A 24146-nucleotide genomic window follows, 5' to 3' on the forward strand; every position below is an offset into this window, starting at 1 on the left:
ATTTTTTTTTTCGGTCGATCTTATATACAACGATATTTTTACAATATTTGAGTTAATTAAAAAAAATTTTTTTTTTAGTTAAATAATATTATTTATTTTGAATTTTGTTATTTTTTAGAAAAAAAAAAAAAAATGATAAATTTTTGTTGGTACTTCATATATATTTGCCATCTCAAAAGTAATCGTTGACAAATTGTCGCTTGCTAGGTTTTGGCTTCTTTTGTGCGCAAAAGCATATAACTTCCATTTTTCTAAATCCCTTTTAACTTTTTATCCCAACTCAACGTTTTTCACTTTATATTCTTTTGCATTGCTCGGAATTTTGCGCTGAATTGGAAAAATGCAAAATGTTTCTGGCACGTATATCAATATATATATATATATATGTATAAAGAGAGAGAGAGAGGAGAAGGAAGAGAATTGAAAGTAGACTCGTCGCGAAAATAAATACCCAAATGCTTTCGCATCGTTGTCCACCGATCCGTCCCGAATTCAATAGTAAAAATAGATATATATCTTTTCATATAGATATATATATATATATATATTCGATGAATACTTTTTCAGTTGAGCTTCGAGAAAAAAGGCATTTGAACGCGCACACGCATATTGAGTTGAGAAAAATGTGCAACTCTAGAATAAAAACAATTTTTTTTTTTTTTTTTACAAGAAAATTATTTTTATAAGACAAATTTTTTTTTACAAGCAAATTTTGAGAAATAAAATTTTTTTGTAAGAAAATTATTTTTATAAGAAATTCTTTTTACAAGCAAATTTTGAGAAAGAAAATTTTTTTGTAAGAAAATTATTTTATAAAAAAATTTACTTTAATAAAACAAATTTTTTTTTGTAAGAAAATTATTTTTATAAGAAATTCTTTTTACAAGCAAATTTTGAGAAAGAAAATTTTTTTGTAAGAAAATTATTTTATAAAAAAATTTACTTTAATAAAACAAATTTTTTTTTGTAAGAAAATTATTTTTATAAGAAATTTTTTTTTCAAGCAAATTTTGAGAAAGAAAATTTTTTCGTAAGAAAATTATTTTATAAAAAAATTTATTTTTATAAAACAAATTTTTTTTTGTAAGAAAATTATTTTTATAAGAAATTTTTTTTTACAAGCAAATTTTTTGTTTTATAAGAAAATTATTTTGTAAGAAAATTAATTTTTAATAAGACAAACATTTTTTTTACAAGCAAATATTATTTTTTATAAGAAAATTTTTTTTTAAAGAAAATTATTTTAAGAAAAAAATTTTTTTTTTTGCAAATACTTTTTTTTTTTTTGTAGAAGAAAATTGTGTTGGAATTTTTTTTTTTTTTTTTTGGATAGAGATCTCCCTTTATATATATATAAGTTAGCTCTCCTCTGATCTGTTACGAATCGGTATACTACCTTTGGGCAAAAGTTCAAGAGCTCATCTGCACGTATATCCAACCACCGCAGTAAAGAGAGTTCGAGCCGCCTTTGATAGAGAATCGGGGATACAATTCGAGGCACGCACGAAATTACTTGATACACCAGGCAGCACAGCCTCACCCTTAGGAGTATAACTTTATCTATATATGTCTGGGATACATAGAGATAAGAACTTCTTGAGCTTATATAGAAAAGTATTTTATTCCAATAAAATTTACAAAGAAACTTTTTCTGAATAGATAGCTGGACCTTAGTGAGCTTACAAACTATATATCCAAGATGATAAGTTTCACTTGTTTTATAGCACATGAAAAAAATTTATTTTCAACATTATTTATTGTTTCATGATAATCGTTAGTTTTTTATAATATTATTTAATTTAATTATTAATAATAAATAATATTATAATTATTTTTTAGCAAAAATTAAAAAAATATATTTTACCCCTAGATTCTATCGATTTTTTTATATATATTAATTTTAATATATTATTTTATATTATTATTATTATTATTATTATTATTATATTATTATTATTATTATTATTATTATTATTATTATATATATTATTAATTTTAATTTATTTAAAGATAAATTTTTCCCTTTTATAATCAATTATTTAGTACAGGTAGAAAAAAAATATATTTGACCCTTAAAAAAATTAAAAAAATTTTTTTTCTTAGACAATATAGTTTTATTTATAAATTTATTCTTTTGTTTTGTTTCAAAAGTTTCTATAATTCAAGGGCTTAAAAGTTAAAACGGGAGCGACAAGTAATTTCGAAACACTTTATGAAGCTATTCTCTGAGGATTAACAGAGCTGTTCAGAATTACATACTATTTCTTCTTAACCGACTCTTTGGTCAAGTAAAACGAGTTTTATAAAAATAAATTTTTTGGTAAAAATACAATTTTGCAATACAATACAAATATAAATTTAATTTTGAAAAATTTTGTTGGTAGGCGAAAATATTTTTCCCATTTTTTTATTTTTTTATTTGAATCAAAGTAATTAAAAGTTATGCGGAAATTTAGTAATGACAAAAAAAAAAGATATAATTTACTTTCTTGAGTTAATTAGAAGTTAAATTATTCTCTTCTTTAGTGAATTTTTGCATAAATTTGTTATGGTGGAAAATTTGGCTCAAGTTTTCAAAGAATTTTGAAAAAAAAAAAATAATTTCTTTTTTCTTCATTTTAATAATTAATAATTTCATAAAAAAAAAAATTTCTTTTTTTTTCGCAAAAGAAGCAAATTTGTTTCAATTCATCCATATAAAACTTAATTCGTTACATTTGTAGATTATTTTTTATTGGAACTTATTTTTTTTCAGAATTTTTTTTTTTCAACCGGTTTCCAAGCTTTTGGTTTCTATTTTTCTCTTTCTCTCTTTTTCTCATTACCCGCATTATGCCGTTGGTTCGAATCATTCGTGCATGTCAGGTCCCGATTTTGCTGACACCCGTTTGCACAGTCGGTGTGCTCATCGCAAATTGGAGAGAAGGTATTCGACGAAATCCAATCTGTCGAGAAAAATAATATAAAAGAGTCAAAAAAAAAAAGATTTCGAATTGATGAAATATATATATATATGTATATATATAGAGGGATTCAAGAAGAAATGCTTGCCAGTTTTTTTCTAACCACTAACGTCAACTATATCATATCGCAAAATTTTCATTCTTCAAAAAAAATTTTCCCTTTCAACATTTTATACTAATAAATAAATTAAAAAATTATTTTTTCAGCTACAAAATATAATTATTTTCAAAAATATTTAAATAAAATTATCATGGATATCCTTGGCAGACCTTGTCGTGGTGGTGGGGCTTTTCACTAAAGGACAACCAGTAACCAGGGTGGTTCCCTGACCAAATAAACCAAATGGAAAAAAAATTATGATAATGGGACCAATTGAAAATATGGTCGTTGAGGTGGTCGGATCCCTCAACAACGGCGCTGTTGGGAGTGGGCTTGTTGGCTCCCAAGTGTCGGCATCATGCAACAACAAGACTGCAGGACTGGACTCCTTGGGTTCTGCGGTAAGTGAGACATCAAGGTTTAGGGAAGGTGAAGCCAGCAACTTCGAGTCGAATGTTGCTGAGCAGTTAAAAACAATACCGAAAGTATTGGACAGCATGCGTCAGGCGTGCAAACGGCAGAAGAACATCAGCAAGGATGTTCAAGACGGTTTGACGGCTCTGGAGAAGGCGTTCGAAATAATTCGCAGTAACCTGCGATTTATAAACGAACCCTTTAAGGTCTCCGAGCCGCCCAAAGGAAACGTCAAAACATCTTTGCTGACAATGAAGTCTTCTAACCTTCAGCACCCTCTTAGTGAAGCTAGAAAGCGACATCGGGAGGGCGGAAGCCCGGATGCAAGGCAGCAGACTTCGACGCCTAGAGAGAAGAGGGTCAAGAGCAGCGATGCTCCTGACAAAACCCTTATCTCTCAGGTGCAAGAAAGTGTTGTTTCGCGTGCTGAAGTGGCTGCCGATAGGGTAGGCGTGAAAAAAGACGGCGATGGCTTTGTTCTTGCCGTTAATAAAAAGAAGAGGGCTCGGAAAAAGAAGGCCCAAAAAAGAGCAGAGGCCCCGAAGCGCTCTTCAAGGCCCAGGAACACGGAGGCAGTCAGGATTTCGGCGAGAGATAAAGATTCTTACGCCGAAATCCTGAAAGTCATGAAAACCTCGGTTAAACCGGAAGAAATCGGTACCGAGGTTTTAAAAGTAAGAAGGACCCTCAACAACGAAGTCCTCGTTGTGGTCAAGAAAGGAGGAGAGACCTCAAAGTTCGCCCGGGCACTTACCTCGGCTCTGTCTGACAAAGCCGAGGTTAGGGCCCTGGTAAATAAAAAGACCATCGAGATCAGAGATCTCGATGAAACCACCACCGAGGATGATGTGGTTTCGGCCTTGAGGGGCAAGTTGGGAAAGTCCGACCTGGACATTGAGTGTCGACTTTTGCCACGCTTTGGTGGAGTAATGGCAGCATTAATCCGTCTTCCTGACGCGGATTGTGATACCTTGCTTAAGTTGGGCAAAATCCACATTGGATGGATTAATGCCCCAATTAGGGAGCATGTAGAAGTGGCTAGGTGCCAAAAGTGCATGGTTTATGGACACGTGACCCGAACCTGCAAAGGCCCCGACAGAACTAAAAACTGTCGGAGATGCGGCGGAGAGGGTCACTTCGCTAAAAAGTGCGAAGTTAAGAAACCGAAGTGCTTAACATGCTCAGACTTAGGCAAGGTAGACACAGATCATGTTGCCGGAAAAACATCGTGTCCCGTTTACAAGGAAGAGCTGCAGAAGCTTAAAAGGGCAAACCCTTAAAGTTTCTGCAGGTCAATTTGCATACCTGTAGGGACGCACAGTCCCTTCTAATGCAGACAGCAAGGGAACAGGGAGTGGATGTTCTGTTCTGCAGTGAGCAGCATAGAAAGAACGATCTCGCTCCTTGGTACCAGGATAGGTCTGGCAGGGCAGCTGTGCAGGTGTGCAATCCTGCATTAAGGATTGACAGGTTCCTGGAGACGAACAGTGGATTTGTTTGGGTTGAGGTGGCGGAAATACGAATGTATAGCTGCTATTTCTCTCCGAACGATCCACTGTCGGACTTCGAATCAGACATTGATAACCTAGAATCGAGCCTTAGGGAATCCAGGCTGGATGTCCTCGTCACAGGAGACTTTAATGCAAAGTCTCCAGAGTGGGGAGAGACTAGGCTCGATAAAAGAGGTATAATGATTGCAGAAATGGTCTCCAGGAACAATTTAATAGTTGTCAATCAAGGAAAGTCGTGGACTTTCAGAAGAGACACGATCGGATCAATCATAGATTTGACGATCGCATCGTCTCATTTGATTAGCCGCATAAGCGACTGGCGGGTCTCTGAGGATTATACCGCAAGTGACCATCAGTACATCGAGTTCTCAGTTTCAGTGGGAGACACACGAGGAGGCAGAAGACAGGAAGCTCCTAGTCGAAAAAGCCCCTCGTGGAACACTAAGAGACTCGACAAGGAGAAGTTCGGCCAGTCCCTTCTAGAAGCCCGCTTAATTCAAGAGTTGGGCTGGGTAAGGAGGCCGAACAGTCTTGATGGGGAAGTGCGGGCGGTGAGAAATATAATCGTCACCGCCTGCGATGCGTCAATGCCGCGTCGCAACGGCACATTCCCCAAGAAGAGATCCTTGCACTGGTGGTCAGAAAGGTTGGCCTCCTTGCGAAAGGCATGTTTCAGAGCAAGAAGGACATATACCCGATCTAAGGGAGATCCCTTGCTCAAGGAAGCATACAAGGAGGCCAAAAAGAACCTCAGCAAAGAGATCCGCGCGTCGCGACGCCGTAGCTGGAAGGACCTAATCGAGGACGTCGAGAAGGACCCATGGGGTCTGGCTTTTAAAATCGTTACTAAGAAATTAGTAACGAGGCAAAAGACCCCCGGCCTGGACAATCCCGATTGGGTCAGAAAGGTAATAAAAGCCCTGTTTCCTCCTGCAGAGCCGTGGCTTAGGAAGGACTGGAGTTCTTGCGTAGTCACAGAGGAAGAACTCTTTACTCTTGAAGAATTGGAATCAGCAGGTAGAAGATTGAAGACAGGCAAGGCGCCTGGAATCGATGGGATAAGCAACAAGATCCTAAAAGAGGTGATTGTTGCTTCCCCCCAGATTTTGCTGGACATCTTCAATCGCTGCCTAGATAGAGGAGAGTTCTTTCCAGACTGGAAGAGGCAAAGGCTAGTCCTCCTAAGAAAGGGTGACAAACCTCTAGATAAGGTCTCATCCTACAGGCCTATATGCCTGTTGGATACGATGGGCAAACTTCTAGAGGACATGGTTCTGCAGAGAATGCAATCTCACTTGACCGGAGAGAATAGTCTATCCGATAACCAATTTGGATTCCGCAAAGGTCGGTCCACAGTTGATGCCATAAAGGCAGTTGTGGACCTCGCCAGAGAAGGGAAAAACAAATTGGGTCCAGATAAGAAGAAGAGCTTCTGCGCGTTGGTAGCAATCGACATACGGAACGCGTTCAATTCCGCGAGATGGGAAGATCTCATCGAGTCGATGATACAGAAGGGTATACCGCCCTACCTGTTGCGGATAATGGATAATTATCTAAGCGACAGGTGGGTTATTTACGAGGGAGACACCTGCATTCTCAAGGAAGAGATGCAGCGTGGGGCCCCTCAAGGCTCGAGGGTAGGACCATTTTTATGGAATGTATCTTATGATGACTTCCTGAGAATGGACCTGCCCGAAGGTGCGGTGATCGTCGGCTTTGCGGACGACGCGTTGATCGTGTGCACTGCCGACTCGGCGGAAGCTCTGGGGACATTGGTGAACGAATGTCTGCGGCTAGCAAAATGCTGGCTGGAAACCAGAGGTCTTCAAATGGCCCTGGAAAAGACCGAAGCATTGCTGGTCACAGACAGACGTGGTTATAAATCCCCACGAATCGTGATAGACGAATTCGAGGTCAAGTGGAGGAGACAGATAAAGTACCTTGGTGTGGAACTGGATGGAAGGTTAAACTTCCATCAGCACATGGCTACGGCGTCGAACAAGGCGATCGAATGTGCGGCTAATTTAGCACGGGTGATGCCAAATGTTGGAGGCCCCCGTGAAAAGAAAAGGAGACTGGTGGCGAGTGTCGCCCACGCTAAGCTGCTTTACGCAGCGCCAGCGTGGGCCCCCTCCCTGAGAACAAACAGATGTTCAACCATCTGTAAAAAGATGCTGTCCGCGCAGAGGTGCATTACTTCACGTATCGCCTCTGCTTATCGGACAGTATCTACGAGCGCTGTGCAGGTCCTTGCAAGTGTCCCGCCAGCAGATCTTTTGGCGCTTGAGAGGGAGGAAATTATCCTCCTTCTCAAAGAGGCGAATTCCTCTGAAGAGGAAGATCGACCCAGCAAGGACCGCATCCGCTTCGAAGCGAGGCACAGGCTCGTCGAAAAATGGCAACAAAGATGGGACGGGGAGGTAAAAGGTCGATGGACTTATCGCCTTATACCGACACTCGCCACTTGGTTAAGTAGGAACCATGGAGAGGTCTCCTACTACTTGACGCAAGCGCTGACAGGTCACGGATGTTTTAATTCGTACCTGCAGCGCTTTAAGAAGAAAGAGAGTGAGGCGTGTGCTTACTGCCAGTTCCCTGTGGACAACGCAGAGCACACCCTCTTTGCCTGCAGTCAATGGGACTTGGAGAGGCAGGCCATGTTCACCGCTGTAAACACTACAGTTACACCGGAGAACATGGTATCGCTGATGATCCAGTCCCAGGAAAACTGGCGGCTCATCGAGACCTTTATCATCTCTGTTATGATGAGAAAGGATCTCGATGGCCGCAGATAGGCGAAATTGACAGTGTACAGTTTTTATTTATTTATTTGTTTATTTTATTATTTATTTTGTCCTTTTATTGTCTTTTTACAATTTTCTGTTTATTTATTTATTTTGTCTTTTATTGTCTTTTTACAATTTTCTGTTTATTTATTTATTTATTTATTGTAGTCTTTTTACAGTTTTATGTTATATTTTGTTTGTTCATCTGTCTTTTTACAATTTTATTTTTGACTTGTTTAATTTATTTTTTATTTCTTGACTCTTTATTGTTTTCTTTTCTGGTGTGCTGTTGATTCCGCTTGACATTGATTTTGTTTTAAAATTGATAACGCAGGAAGTCCGCAGGAATGGACGAAGTCGCTTTTGCGACAGAGTTGGAGCGCCACCCTCGAAGGCAAAAGTCTTCACGACAGTACCGAGGGTGGATCAAAGGGCTCCCAAGAAGGGTTGACGGGTTTTAGTGGGTCGGGGCTGGTAGTAGTTCGCCAGCTTATTTTGTTTATTGTTCTCCTTTTTTTTTACCAACCCCACATAACCTTGGCATGCGGAAGCCAAGGTATCTGTATACAGATTTTCCCAATATTCCCTAAGCAAAAAAAAAAAAAAAAAAAAAAAAAAAATAAAATTTTTTATTACATTAATGAATAATAAAATAAATAATTATAAATATAATAATAATAAATTTATAATAATAAATATAATGAATAATAATTATAATAATATTAAATATTAATAAAGGTAAACCGAATATTAAGCTCCATAAACAAGTTAATAATTGTAATTCAAGAGATTATATTTTCAGTGGTAAATTGTAGATTCAACAATATTAATTAATTGTTATCGACTTTGTGGGTTTATAAAACGGTTTTATTCAATTTAAATTGAATGTAAATATTTTGCAAACCTCAAATGATTTTTTTTTTTTTCAATACAATTTCTATAATTGACTGTGAGAGTGCGGTCTTTATTATATTCCGTCTCCATATTTGAAATAAATTTATATACTCAATTTGATATTTGATAATACAAAAAAAAAATTAGAATAAAAATTTGCTTCTCGCTCCAGTCATCGTTGGTCATAGATGCAAATGAACTCTCGGTCGAAGTATATATATAATTAATATTTTAATATATGTATGACAAAAATTTTATTATATTAAGAGAATATTTAAATTTTAATTTAAAAAAAAAAAAAAAAAAATATGTACCAGGAACCCCAAAAAATGAGTTAATTAAATTTTCAGGAAGCTTTTGCATTTTCAGGAAAGGATTAAGGGTGAGTTATTAATTAATTAGCCGGTGCGTGCGTAATTACGTTGGATTGTTCGTTGCGTCGGACGTAAATAATTTTAATTATTCAGCTTGAAATCTCGGATGAAACTGTTGTTTTCCAGCGCGTTGTTGGCAAAAAGTTGAAATATTTAAAATTTCATTAATAATTTATATTTTCCTTTTAGATGAATATATCATTCCGGAATATATATACAAAAATACGTTTTAAAATTTTTTTAAAATCAACAGTTATTTAAAATTTTATTTATTTCTAATTTATTATTATTTATTTATAATAATAAAATGCTTGGTCTATCCTTCTGTCCTAACTTGAAGTTGGCCTTTTCTGATTTCACGTGTTTTTTTTTTTTAATAGTAATCTTATGACGTGTCAAATTTTGACAATTCTTTTTCTCATTTTTGCCAAAGTTTTATAATTGTGTTTCCAAATTTCGGAATAAGTTTCTTTAAAATTCCAAATTCGAAAATTCAATTCACGATGCTGAAGTACACAACGTTTATCAACGAAATTTTTTTAAAAGTTGTATATTAATTCAAAAATTGTACAAAAAATTTATGATGAGAAAAAAGATGCGCCAGGAAATTTCGTACAAGATAGTAATTTGAAAAAAATTTATTTTTAAAAATTAATTTTTAAGGTACCAGGGGCCAACGAATACTTATTAAATATTAATTATAAAAACACAGGCCTCGAATCAACTTAAAGACACAAAAAAGTCGTTTTAGTCGATTTATATTTCAAAAAAAAAGTGGATTTGTTTTTTATTTTAACAAAAATATTTTACAGATTTTTAAATAAAAAATTTTTTTTTAATAATAATCCTTTTCGAAGGGTTAAAGTTGAAATTTTTAGAAATAATTAAATTTCAAAAGTTATTGTTAATTTTCAAACAATTATTAAATTTTACAAAATTAAAAATAATTTATCAAACAATTTTTGGGAAAATATTTTTTAAATTTAATTGAATTTTCAAAGATTTAAAATTGAGATTTTTGAAATTAATTGAAACTTTAAGTGTTTTGTAATTAAAATTTTAGATGATTTCACTAAAAATTTATTAGAAAATGCGGACAAAATACAATAATTTGAAATTAATTTTTAATTGAAAAATGATTTCAGATAGTTGAATTTTCAAAGAATATTATTAAAAATAGTTAAAAATAATTGAATTTCCTTAGAGTTATAATTGAAATTATTAAATTTAAAAAAAAAAAATTTCGATGAAAAATTTTAGAAATAATTAAATTTTAGATGCTTTTAAATTCAAATTATTGAAAATTCAATTAATTTTGAATTCAAATTTTTGAGAATAATGAAATTTGAATTGATTTTAAATTTGGAAAATAATTGAATTTCAGTTCATTTTCAATTGAAAGTAAGTGATTGATTTTAAATTGAAAATTTTTTAAATAATTGAATTTCAATTAAAATTTTGGAAAATAATTATATTTTAGTCAAATTTTAGTTAATTTTGAATTGAAATTTAGAAAAAAATTGAATTTTAGTTGATTTTGAATTGAAATTTTTGAAAATAATAGTACTTCAGTTTATTTTGAATTGAAATTTTTGAAAATAATAGTACTTTAGTTTATTTTGAATTGAAATTTTGGAAAATTTTGAAAATATTTGAATTACAATTAAAATTTTGAAAAATAATTGTATTTTAGTTAACTTTTAGTTGATTTTGAATTTAAATTTGGAAAATAATTAAATTTTAGTTGATTTTGAATTGAAATTATTGAAAAAAATTGAATTTTAATTAATTTATAATTAAAATTTTTGATTAGAATTGAATTTTAGTTGATTTTAAATTGGAATTTTAGAAAATAATTGAATTTCAATTGAAATTTTGGATAATAATTTAATTTAAGTTCATTCTTGATTGAAAATTTAAATAATTAATTTTGAATAGAAATTTTAGAAAATAATTGAATTTTATTTCATTTTTAAATTGAAAACTTGGTAAATAATTAAATTTTAAATTGAAAATTTTGGATAATTATTGGATTTTTAATTGATTTTGAATTTAAATTTCGGGTAATAATTGAATTTTAGTTTATTTTGAATTGAAACTTTTTAAAAAATAATTCAATTTTATTGTGATATTTTTTTTTAAATTATAAACAATTGTTAAATTTCATAAAAATTTTAATTTGAATAATAATTTTGATATAATTGAATTTGTGATGTATATTTCATTAAAATTATTAAAAATAATTAATTTAGTGAAGAATCATTTTAGTTCAAAATTTGTTAAATAATTGAATTAAAGAAGATCTGAAGAAGATCTACATTTTATACTAAAAAAAATGTATTTTATTTCCATTTTTTTTCAAATGTAAAAAAAAAATGTCGCGTTTTATTAAAATAAGTCGATAAATGTCGTATTTTTGAAAAAAGTCGGAAAAAGTCGTATAATCCAAGGCCTGTAAACATATAATTTTCATTATTATTATTTAATATGTAATAATGTAATAATATTCTAATAAATTAAATTATTTTTGATAATATTAATCTTTAATTTTTTTATAACAAACAATTAAGTACTAAATTTGACGCGCTTGCGCGCGTTTAATTTTGCTAGTTTATTTACAATTTTTATTTAGAAAATTTTTTTGTTTTCAAAAAAAATTTTTTTTAAATTAAGTTTATATTATTGGAAATTTGTATATATAATATAATTTGTTGTCACGGAACAAACACACGGGAAATGAGAAGTTTCATGTCTTCATTAATATATATATTTGTTGAAAGCTATGCGATGACAGTGGTAAAGGGGTTTTAGGAGAAATTATATATATGTATGTATATATATATATATATACGGACAGGAGAATTTCGAGTTTTGCTGTACAATATCTCGGTGCGCGCAAAAGACAAACTATCGCCGCGTGGCTTTAAAATTTTCCTTTCTAGTTTCCTCCGCTTGTCTACCATTTCTGGTATTAATCTTCAGTGCGAGAAAGTTGGCAATGCCGAGACATTAATCATTGTGCGCTTGAAGCATCGCGGGTAATTTCAAGAGAATCTACTAATAACGGTATGTGTGTGTGTGTGTGCTAGACCAATTAATTTCTTTCCATGAAACACTCTTTTAATTTGTTTTAAAGGAAAAAAACAACTAAATTGTATCCTTTATTGATAATTAGTCAATTTTTTATTTTTTATGCTAATTTTTTAAAGTTGAGGATTTTTTTAAAGAAATATTTATAAATAAATTTTATTTTAAATAAATTTTATTTTAAATAAATTTTTTCATTGTAAAATAATTGATTTAATTATAATATTTTTTTTTGCTTGTTAAATATTTTTCAATTTTTTTCACAAATATTATCTTAGCTTATTTTTTTTAAATTAAAAAAAAAAACATTTTGCCATCATCGTATATCTTCATTGAGTTTTGCTTCATTACTAAGTTAATTCAAAGTTTAATCATATAACTTTGATCCGAAATTTCGCTATATCAACATTTCTACAAACATATATATACATATATGCCGCATATGGATCAATTAACTTTGAAAAAAAAATAGATATATACCTACAATTTTTTTTTTATTTACAATTTCAAAAAAGGAGAAAAAAAATTAGATAGAATACTGAAATAAAAATAATAATCGTTTATTATTCAAATAAATAAGTAAATATATTTATTTCAAAATAAAAATTATTTGATCCAAGTAAATATTAGATTATTTGAATGAAATTAATTTTTTTTATTTACAATTTCAAAAAAGGAGAAAAAAAAATTAGATACAATACTGAAATAAAAATAATAATCGTTTATTATTCTAATAAATATTTACTTGAAGTAAATATATTTATTTAAAAGTAAAAATTATTTGATCCAAGTAAATATTAGATTATTTGAATGAAATTAATTTTTTTTATTTACAATTTAAAAATGAAAGAAGAAAATAATTTTTCTACTCTAGTGTGACAATATGATGATTTCCTGTCTTGAATTAGTACGAAAGGATATATACTGCGAGAAAACCAACATAATTATCGACATCTCGAGACAATGGGGCTCGTTAAACACTGTGAAACTGCTGCATCCCAAAGTCAGTTTACTGAAGAGTCGGTATTACTCCTTGTTTGGAATCAAGCCAAGTTACTGGGGCTTCTTATTGGGAGAGGAAAACTGTCTTTCTCTCTCTCTCTCTCTCTCTCTCTCTCTCTCTCTCTCTCTCTCTCTCTCTCTCTCTCTCTCTCTCTCTCTCTCTCTCTCTCTCTCTCTCTCTCTCTCTCTCTCTCTCTCTCTCTCTCTCTCTCTCTCTCTCTCTCTCTCTCTCACTCTCCAAACTCTCTGGGTACAATCTTTTTCAAAGAATGTCTAAAGCCCAACCAATCAACTGCCACGACTTTAAAGCTCTCTTCTTACAATCTTTTATTCCTTGTCCTTTTAACCGAAATCCACGATATTGCACTCTTTTTCACAAAACCGCAACTAATAGCGACTTTAAAGAGAACATATCCTACTCTTTTTTTTCACACACGTCTCGAAATTCAATTTTTTTTTTTTTTTTTTTTTTTTTTTTTTTTTTTTTTTTTTTATTTATATGTCAAATTGTCAATTTTCTCGTCATAGGTATTATCTTGTCGAAATGTGCAAATTTCACACTTTTTCTGATATAACGAAATTTTTCTGATTTTATTCCTTTTTTTTTATTTTATTTTTTATTATTTAAATTTCAATAAATATTTAAATAATTGAATATTAATTTTTGTAACAAATAATTTATTTGATAATAATAACCGATTATAATGGGGTGCATGAATTTCCCATAAGAATAATAAATTCGAATTTTTTTGTTTTTAAAAATATTTTATTAAAAATAATGAATTTTTCGACGAATTTTCGAATTAATATTTAATAGATTTTCTGAATTACGAATTTTTATTTAACAAATTCGAATTTTATCTAATTCGAATTTTTTAAATGACAGAACTTTCAATTCACTGAATTTTAATTTGTCCTAATTTTTAAATTAATAGAATTTTAAGGCACCGAATTTTAATTTGTCCGAATTTTTGACAGAAATTTCAATTTGTCCGAATTTTTAAATTAATAGAATTTTAAGGCATCGAATTTTAATTTGTCCGAATTTTTAAATTAATAGAATTTTAGGGCATCAAATTTTAATTTGTCCGAATTTTTAAATTAATAGAATTTTAAGGCATCGAATTTTAATTTGTCCGAATTTTTAAATTAATAGAATTTTAAGGCACGGAATTTTTGACAGAAATTTCAATTTGTCCGAATTTTTAAATTAATAGAATTTTAAGGCATCAAAATTTAATTTGTCCGAATATTTAAATTAATAGAATTATATAAGGCACCGAATTTTAATTTGTCCGAATTTTTAAACTAACAGAATTTTAAGGCATCGAATTTTAATTTGTCCGAATTTTTAATTGATAGAATTTTAAGGCATCGAAATTTAATTTGTCCGAATAATAAATTAATAAAATTATATAAGGCACCGAATTTTAATTTGTCCGAATTTTTAATTGATAGAATTTTAAGGCATCAAATTTTAATTTGTCATAATAATAAATTAATAAAATTATATAAGGCACCGAATTTTTATTTGTCCGAATTTTTGACAGAAATTTCAATTTGTCTGAATTTTTGAATTAATAGAATTATAAGGCATCAAATTTTAATTTGTCCGAATATTTAAATTAATAGAATTGTATAAGGCACCGAATTTTAATTTGTTTGAATTTTTAAATTAATAGAATTATATAAGGCACCGAATTTTAATTTGTTCGTATTTTTAATTTAATAGAATATTAAGACACTAAATTTTCAGTCGCTTCCAAACTTACAATCGATAAAAAGATTTTGGAGCATTTTTTTTTTAAATTGACCAATCACGATTTTCTCTGATAATTTCTATAATTGGTCAATAATTTAAAAAAAAGCGCCAAAATATTTCTGTCCGAACATTTGTAATTTCGGACGTCTTAAAATTCTATTAATTAAAAATTCGGACAAATAAAAAAATTCGGTGTCTTAAAATTCGTAGAAATAAAAATTCGGATAAATTAAAATTCATTTCGTTTTAAATTCTATTAATTAAAAATTCGGACAAATAAAAAAATTCGGTGTCTTAAAATTCGTAGAAATAAAAATTCGGATAAATTAAAATTCATTTCGTTTTAAATTCTATTAATTAAAAATTCGGACAAATAAAAAAATTCGGTGTCTTAAAATTCGTAGAAATAAAAATTCAGATAAATTAAAAAATCATTTCATTTTAAATTCTATTAATTAAAAATTCGGACAAATTAAAATTCTGCGATTTGAAAATTTCTGTCATTTAAAAATTCGAATCAAATCAATAATTTGAAAAATGAAAATTTAAAAAAAAAAAAAAAAATTATTAATAAAATTCTTTTGAAATTAAAAATTCTAATTAGTGATTTTTGGAATAATTAAGATATTTTAATATCTTTATTTTTGAAACTAATGATTAATCGGTTTTTAATTAAGTTATACATATGCAAAACATTATTATTCTACAATGATTTATTTTCAGTTTATTGAAATTAATCGTTCATCAATTTTTAATTAAGTTATATATATATACGAAAATATTATTATTCATCAGGAATCTCAATTATTTTTGCAAATATTAATATAAAAAATGGATTATTTATAAATATCAAGTTGGATCAAGTCCACTTTTGGGCCAAAAGGCTGAAGCTTAATAAATTATATTTATATTTAAATATCAAGTTGGAAATAATTTTTTTTTTCTAAAAAAAAAAGGTAAAATTTTTGTTTTTAAGAAGAAAAAAAAATGAAATTATTTTGAATCTGAAGTTTTGAAAATTTTATGGTTCAAAGATATGTGTGACGTCAGCAAAGTCAATAAAGGAGGTCGAATATGAATGAGATTGCAACGTTTCGCTCTGCTAGCAGAGCTATAGGTGTTTGGTGTTAGTGCCTGAAGATCGTTATGGGTATATATACAAAGCAGGGGTGCTATTGCCTATTCCTCTTGGGAATTTATGTGATGCATATGGAATTTCTGTCCAACCCAGCCGACAACATGTTCCTCGTTTGCCAAGTCCCCGTGAGACTTTTCGACATGTATAGATCCTCACTTTTCTTAGATATATGTACACCTTTTTCTTTTTCTTTTTTTTTTAACCAAAAATTAATATTTCTCAAAATAAAATTTCTATTTTATTTTGAAAAATATTTTATAAAAGAAATTATTGCAGTAAATCGTATTTAAAAAGAAATATTTTTTGATTTATTTTAAAAAAAAATTAATGGTCTATGGTCAATTTTCTCGTAATATTTTTCTTGCACTTTTTAAATGCATTTTCTTTTTTAAATTCGTTTACTATATATATTATTGTACGCGTTTTCACATAAATTCCCCGCATCTAAGTATCCCGACAATAAAAATTTTGATATATCGTGGATATTATCGTATGAAAAGAAAGAGGCCAAGTCGAATATCTATGAAAACGAGAAAATACGGATGCGATAATATTATGAACGTCTGGATCGAAAAAATTTTCGATAAGAAAAATTTCTTGGCTATATTCCACACGTGGAGTTGAATTTAATTTACAAATTATGTTAGCAGAAAATTGACATCTCTCTTTTTTTTTTAAAGTAATTTCTAATTTTAAATATCTATTTTAAAAAAAAAATTTATTTTATTAAATTTATTTATTAATTTAATTTATTTATTTCTTTATTTATTTATTATTTATTTATTATTTATTTATTATTATTTATTATTATTTTTTATTATTCATTATTTCTTATATTAATCAAATTTATTTATTTTTTTCGCTTTATTTATTTACATGTAAATTAAAATATTTTAATTTTTTTTGTTTTAGGTGCAAGGAACCCGGTAGATATCGAAAAGAGCTTCCATCAACAGCTGTTGTTATATGTTTCCACAATGAAGCTTGGTCAGTTTTGCTGAGAACTGTGCACTCTGTTCTTGATCGATCACCCGATCATCTTATTAAGGAAATAATTTTAGTTGACGATTTTTCAGATATGCGTAAGTAACATTTTTTTTTCATTTACAATTTAAATTTAAATTTCAGACAAAATTTCAATTTCATTTTTACAAAAAAATACAAAAAAAAAAAAAAATTTTAGTAACATTCATTTTTTTACCACTGAAAAAAAATTATTTGATTCAAATAATCGGTTACTTGACTATTATCAAAGAAATATTTTATTAATAATAAATTAATTAATTAATAATAATAATAATAATAATTAATAATTAATAATATAATAATTTATTTTGTATTCATTATTTTATTATTATTATTATTATTATTATTATTATTATTATTATTATTATTATTATTATTATTATAATTTAAATGGTGGTTGTTTCAAATACAGAAATTATTGCTCCAAATATAGTTTATCTAATTTAAATAAAAATTAGTTGGTTTAAGTAACTATTTATTTGATAATAGTCAAGTTGATTACTTGATTCAAATAATCGGTTACTTGACTATTATCAAAGAAATATTTATTAATAATTAATAATATAATAATTTATTTTGTATTTATTATTTTATTATTATTATTATTATTATTATTATTTTTTAAATGGTGGTTGTTTCAAATACAGAAATTATTGCTCCAAATACAGTTTATCTAATTTAAATAAAAATTAGTTGGTTTAAGTAAATATTTATTTGATAATAGTCAAGTTGATTATTTGAATCAAATAATTTTTTTTTTCAGTGTATATGAACAAAAAAATATAGTACAATAATCGAAAAAAAATATATAATAAATAAAATAATAAATAAAATAATTAAAATGATAAATAAAAAATAAAAAAACAAATAGAAATTAATAATTATAAATGCTTTTTGTTAAATTCTCAAATTATTTTATTTTTGGTGAATTTTGCTTTAACGTTGTTAATTCATACATTAACTCCAAGACATTAATTAAATAGAATTTATTTTTAAAAATTCTTCTTTTTTTTCTCTCTCTTTCCGTTTTGTATAACGAAATATCTTTCTTTAATTTTTCCTTAAATTGAAAAAAAAAAACCCTGAGAAATTCTTTTTACCATTTGGAATTTCATTTTATCGTGTTGATTGCATGCAAATTAATCTCCTTTTTTCCATTCATTTTGTTCCGTCATCTTTTTCATCACTTTTTTTTTTTTTTTTTTAAATATTATTCACTTTCTCAATGTCCAAATGCGAATATATGTATATTTCTCCTTATACCCTTAGAAATATGTATATATGTATTTCCCCTATATATTATTGTGCTCGCTTGAAAGTGTATGAAGAACAAAATGGAATTAATTAGGTGAGCGTAATTGGATGGACGTGAGAATGGTCTATATGCTTTTTAATTAAATCCCGGAGACTCAGCCGAATCTGAAATAAAAGGGACAGATTTTAATGGTCGAATAGAACGTATAATAGCATTCTTCTATTTAAATCCACCTATCTATACCCCAAAAAAAAAAAAAGAAAACTTCTCTCGTATTTGATTTTCTCTTTTTTTTTAATTATTTAAAAGCGGAAATATTTAATTAGAATTAATTGACATTTTGTCAATTGAAAATTTTTTGATTTCCTGTGGTTTAGTTTATTTATATAAAAATTGAAAGAGAATATTGAAAATATTAAAAATTTGTTTTTTTTTTTTAGCTAAAAATATTAATGTAAAAGAATTAAATAAATAGACAAATGAGCTAAGCTATCCTTTGTGCAGTCGATCGTTTCCTAAACCTTTAACGGCGACTCAGGATTAGAGTTCGGATCTATACATAAACCTGTCTCCTATACAAGTAATTTATGTTGATCTGTTAATTGCCATTTGAATTATCGTTAGTTTCGGTCAATTTCACAATTTTTATTGCTTTTTTTTTCTTTTATTGCAAAAAAAAAAAATTCGTTCCCCTTTTTTAATTAAATAAGATTTTTTTTTTTTTAAATAATAAAAAGAAAAAATTTATCCATTTTTTTACAGGAATTTTACTTTTTAAATTATATGTGAAAAAAGGAGTGAATAAAAAAAAAAAAAGTTTTTCACATTTTAATATAACTATTTGAATTCTGATAATATTTCTCTTGCATAAGCCGATTTTGCTGTGAGAGAGTGTATGAGTAGTAAAGGTAGAACGATAGTCAGATTTATAAATTTTATTGCGTTACTTTCATTTAGTAGAGTTGCTTTTTTATATTCACTGCTTTTAATATAATTTATTAGGTTTTTTGCACAAATTAAAATTTTTTAATTTATTTAATTAAAAATATGTTTACAATAATTTAAATTATTAAATAATTAATTAAATAAAAAATTTATGATTTAAAATTTTTTGATAATTGAATCGATTTGATTTTTTATTTTAGTGTAATGAATTTGAGTACAATGTACATTCAACGATAAAATTTTTTTTTTTTATGTAAATGCACAGACACTTAAATAGTATTTTATCTGTAATAATATTTTTAATGTATTTCACGTTATATAGTTCCTCAACGAGAGAGAGAGAGAAAGATGGTAAATAATATAAAAACTAATAAATTCATCTGTCTGACGGAAGCTTTATCTCTACTACTTATTCTTGCGTAGTCAATCGACGAGAATTAAAATTCAAACAAAAATTATTATTACATGAAACTGTAATTTAAAAATTCAGCTATATTAAGAAATAATAATTAAATTATTATTTTTTTTTTAATTATAAATTTTTATTTAAGAATTTACGAGAAATTTATTTTATTTATTAATTATTTTTTAATATAATACTGAATAAATAAATTTTTATTTTTTATTAAATAATTATTATTAAATAATTATTATTAAATAATTATTATTTAATTAAATAATAATTATATTCTATTTGTTTCAAATACAAAAATTGTCAGTTTATATTTGCAAATAAAAATTATTTATAACTATTTTATTTAATAATAGGATAAATAATTCTTTGAATCTAAATTATTTTTATGTAACCAAATTTGTTTTTTTTAATGAAAAAAAAAGTGGAAAAAATTTTTTGCTAAAATTTTTGATTTTCATTTTGCAGCACATCTAAAGAGACAACTTGAAGATTACATGATGAATTATCCAAAAGTGAAAATAGTTAGAGCTGAGAAGCGTGAGGGTTTAATTAGAGCTCGACTATTGGGAGCTAAAAAGGCAAATGCATCAGTTTTGACGTACTTGGATAGTCACTGTGAATGTACAGAAGGTTGGTTGGAACCGCTTTTGGACAGAATTGCACGTGATCCTACAACTGTGGTTTGTCCAGTTATTGACGTTATTGATGATACCACTTTGGAGTACCACTGGAGAGATTCCGGTGGTGTTAATGTTGGTGGATTTGATTGGAATCTTCAGGTAAATTAATTTCCAAAACTATATCAATTTTGTTAAAAACAATTTTTTTTAGAAAATAATTTTTGTCAAAACAATTTAATAATAATAATTTAGAAAATAATTTTGTAAAATAATTAACAATTTTCTAACTTTAGATTACTGTTCTAATTTTAATTTCCTTTTTTTTGTAGTTTAACTGGCACGCAATACCAGAACGTGAGAAAAAGAGGCATAAAAATTCAGCGGAACCTGTTTGGTCACCGACAATGGCAGGTGGCTTATTTGCAATAGATAAGAAATTTTTTGAAAGACTAGGCACATACGATAGTGGATTTGATATTTGGGGTGGTGAAAATTTAGAATTATCATTCAAAACCTGGATGTGTGGAGGTAATTTTTTTTTATCTAATTGGACGAAATAAAAAAAAAAAAAAAAAAAAAAAAAAAAAAAAAAAAAAAAAAAGATTTTACAATCTTGTTTTTCTTATGGGTTTTAGGTACTCTAGAGATCTTGCCTTGCTCGCACGTAGGTCACATCTTCAGAAAGCGTTCACCGTACAAGTGGCGTAGTGGCGTGAACGTGCTCAAGAGGAACAGTATAAGACTGAGTGAAGTGTGGCTGGACGAGTATGCCAAATACTACTATCAGAGGATAGGTCACGACAAAGTGAGTACCCCCAAATGATACTCATCGCTTTCAACCTACATTTTTACCCTTACTGTCGAGAAAAAAAAAGGAAAAAAAAAAAAAAAAAAACATCTCATCTAAACAGAATTTCTAAAGAAAAATTTTTTTTCGATTTTTCAAATACTTATTTTTTGAATCGCTTGGATTGTAATATATAATATGAATACGGTAATAAATTGAAAAGAAAAATGTTTAAATTTTCAAAAAGTATCAAAGAGAGAACGTTATCGAGAAGGCGAACGAGTAAAAATCTCATAAATGAGACGACGTGTGCTCTGTGTGCTGAATTCTCCCAAGGCAGTCCTCCCAGTCACCGAGTTTAATAGGGACATAATTCCGATTTCAATTCCATATCTAAAGTTGGAGGATGTCTCTCAGCTCTGATTTTCCTTTGGAAATATTCTTTCTTCGATATTTACCTGTATAATGACATTCCATTTTTTTTTTTGGGTCATCAAAAATCGTATACTGATTTTAAATTCAAAATATTTACCAAAAAATATTTTCGTTTACTTGAAAAAAAATCGATTGGAAAATTTTATGTCTCAACTTTTCAAAATTACTTTTCTTTTTTTTTGGGGGAAAACATTTTCTAAACTTTTGCTAAATTTAACGTGAAATTTAAAAAAATAACTGAAAAGTTGTACATACTTTTTTTCTATTGAATAATTTTCTTCACAAGAAAATATTAATATTTGTTTTTTATTATTTGAATAAATGTATAAATTTTTTTTTTTGTACCAAATTAGTCTCTCTCTTCGAAGATTTTTTTAAAAAATAAATCAAGAGATTGCTAACAAGAACTCCAAACATCTCTTTTTGTTTTGTATATAGAAAATATTTTCTCATGTTGCATTATTTGGATATAATATCGAGACCCTTTTGCTTATCCTAGCACTTTGTTCCAATATCAAAAATTCCTTATACTTGCATATCATAATCGACATGAGTTTCCTTTGAAGACTTTGTGATATCTTTACACTATGGTTAAGATTGTGAATTTCAAACACAGTATCATCAAACCATTATTGTAATCAAGTGAAATATTTTCAATATATTATAGAAATAATTTTGGTTTAAATATATTATATTATATTAAAAAAAATATATAATTTTATTTTTGATTTAATTTTGTTTTAATTAATAATTTAATTACTAGAAAGAAAAAGAAATTTATTTGTCAAAAATCAAGTAAATTTTTTTTTTTTTAGTATAAATGAAAAAATAAACATATATTTTTTTTTTTAAAGGGCAATTACGGTGACGTCTCGGAACGAAAAAATTTAAGAAAAAAACTGGGCTGTAAGCCTTTTAAATGGTATTTGGACAATGTCTATCCAGAATTGTTCATTCCAGGAGAAGCAGTAGCATCGGGCGAGGTAAGAACCATTTATTTTAACATCGTTAATTTAAATAGAAAAATATTTCTCTTAAAAAAAAAAAAAAATCAATACGAAAAGACTCTTTCACAGAAATACGTAGTATTTTAATATAGATCTCATATGTAAAAAAATATTCCAAAAGAGTTTCTCACTAATTAAATTTGAAAAAGATGAAACAAAGTTTTTCACCCACTAATGAGAGTTTATTAAGAACTTTATTTCTAGAACTCTAGGAGATTATGAAATAAATTCTTAAAGAGGAAAGACTTTAAAGCAGCCAAGTCAAAGAAAAAAAGAAAAAAAAATATTAAATATTTGTGTCGAAGAATTTTATTTGTCAATTAAAACTTTTTACTTCAATTTGAGTAGGTGTATATACACTGAAAGTGGCAAGCAAAAATCTTAGTTAACGCTAACAATCACAATTTGAAAGCCTAACTGCCTCATACCTAGAATGCTTGTATCTATTGTATTCACGTGTCACAGCCGATTGTTAGAAGCAGAGACGATGATTAGTGGCGACGAGTTTGCCGAGGAAACAATGCCTTTGACTGTGAAACAATACTCAACCACTGCCGGAGGAAATTCATCTCGATCAGTTCAATCGTTTGGCTTCCGATGGAAAATCTATTCCTTTATATATATATATATTTTCCCCTTTTTTTTAAAACCTTTGAACTTTTATCAAAATGTTGTTTTGTTGCTATAAAATATTTGTTTAGAAAATTAAATTAAAATTTCTTTAAAAAAAAAATTTTTTAAATAATTTAATTATTTTTTTTTTCTTTGAATTTTATAAAAAAAATTTCCCCCTATGACAGGTATCTCTCTTCATACTCTTTGTTTTACTTTAAAATGCGAAAAAGCATTGGTGTTAGTCAATTTGCCCTGAGAGTGCCGAGACTGGTAGCAGTTGACGTGTACGAACGTTTATTGTCAAAACCCATTTATCGTCGTACCCTCGTCTAGGGACTTGAATCAAATCTGTTGAATATTTTTGAATTTCATGAGGTTTCTGGATAACGCGCGAGAACATGGAGATTGTCGTTGATTCTCTCACTCGAATCCATATATATATAAAATGCTTGTTAAAAAAAAATATATAATGATCATTATTGAGAATTTTACAATTTCTATACGAGCAAAAAAAAAGGAGAAATAATTTATCTTGATTCTGAAAAATATTTGTCTATTAGATTCTAAATTGTATTTTATGAAGATGTTTAAAAAAAAAGAGAAATAAAAATTGTTTCAACGTCTGCTATATATAGGAGAGAGAATTCTCTGACGAATGGGCAGGCATTTTTGCGAAGGAGCATTTTACGCGGCTCTCACTTTAAAACACAGCCGTGCCACATGTAAAATAACAATTTCACTCTGCACTATATACCAAGGCATTGTAAACTTATATTTTCACGTTATTTCCACCTTCCATTTCTCTTGTCGGTTTATTTTGTACTCCTTCTCTAAAAACTTTTCTTCTCTACACACGTCTTCTTCACTTTCACCTATATACGTGAAGTTCCTTTTTTTTTTGTTTTTCTTTTAACACACACGAATGTTGATTTTTTTTTCACACCATTGGCTAAATCACGTAAAAACCTCCCCCTCACACGGCTGGAAATTTATAGGTCGCACAAACCCAG

The 24146-nt window shown here is 28.4% G+C and overlaps 1 protein-coding gene across 3 annotated transcripts in view; it reads left to right on the forward strand.

Annotated features, from left to right (window-relative positions):
- LOC127276575 (putative polypeptide N-acetylgalactosaminyltransferase 9) overlaps positions 1–24146 on the forward strand; it is a 125211-nt gene that overhangs the window by 90920 nt on the left and 10145 nt on the right. For all 3 annotated transcript variants that reach the window (XM_051297105.1, XM_051297107.1, XM_051297106.1), the window contains 5 exons: positions 16944–17113; positions 20138–20451; positions 20622–20820; positions 20928–21097; positions 22369–22497. In XM_051297105.1, coding sequence (XP_051153062.1) covers positions 16944–17113; positions 20138–20451; positions 20622–20820; positions 20928–21097; positions 22369–22497 — 982 coding nt within the window. The remainder of the gene's footprint in view (positions 1–16943; positions 17114–20137; positions 20452–20621; positions 20821–20927; positions 21098–22368; positions 22498–24146) is intronic.

The sequence above is a fragment of the Leptopilina boulardi genome, unplaced genomic scaffold, assembly GCF_019393585.1.
Source record: "Leptopilina boulardi isolate dan_hultmark-lab unplaced genomic scaffold, ZJU_Lbou_2.1 LbouV2_150, whole genome shotgun sequence".
Classification (NCBI taxonomy): domain Eukaryota; kingdom Metazoa; phylum Arthropoda; class Insecta; order Hymenoptera; family Figitidae; genus Leptopilina; species Leptopilina boulardi.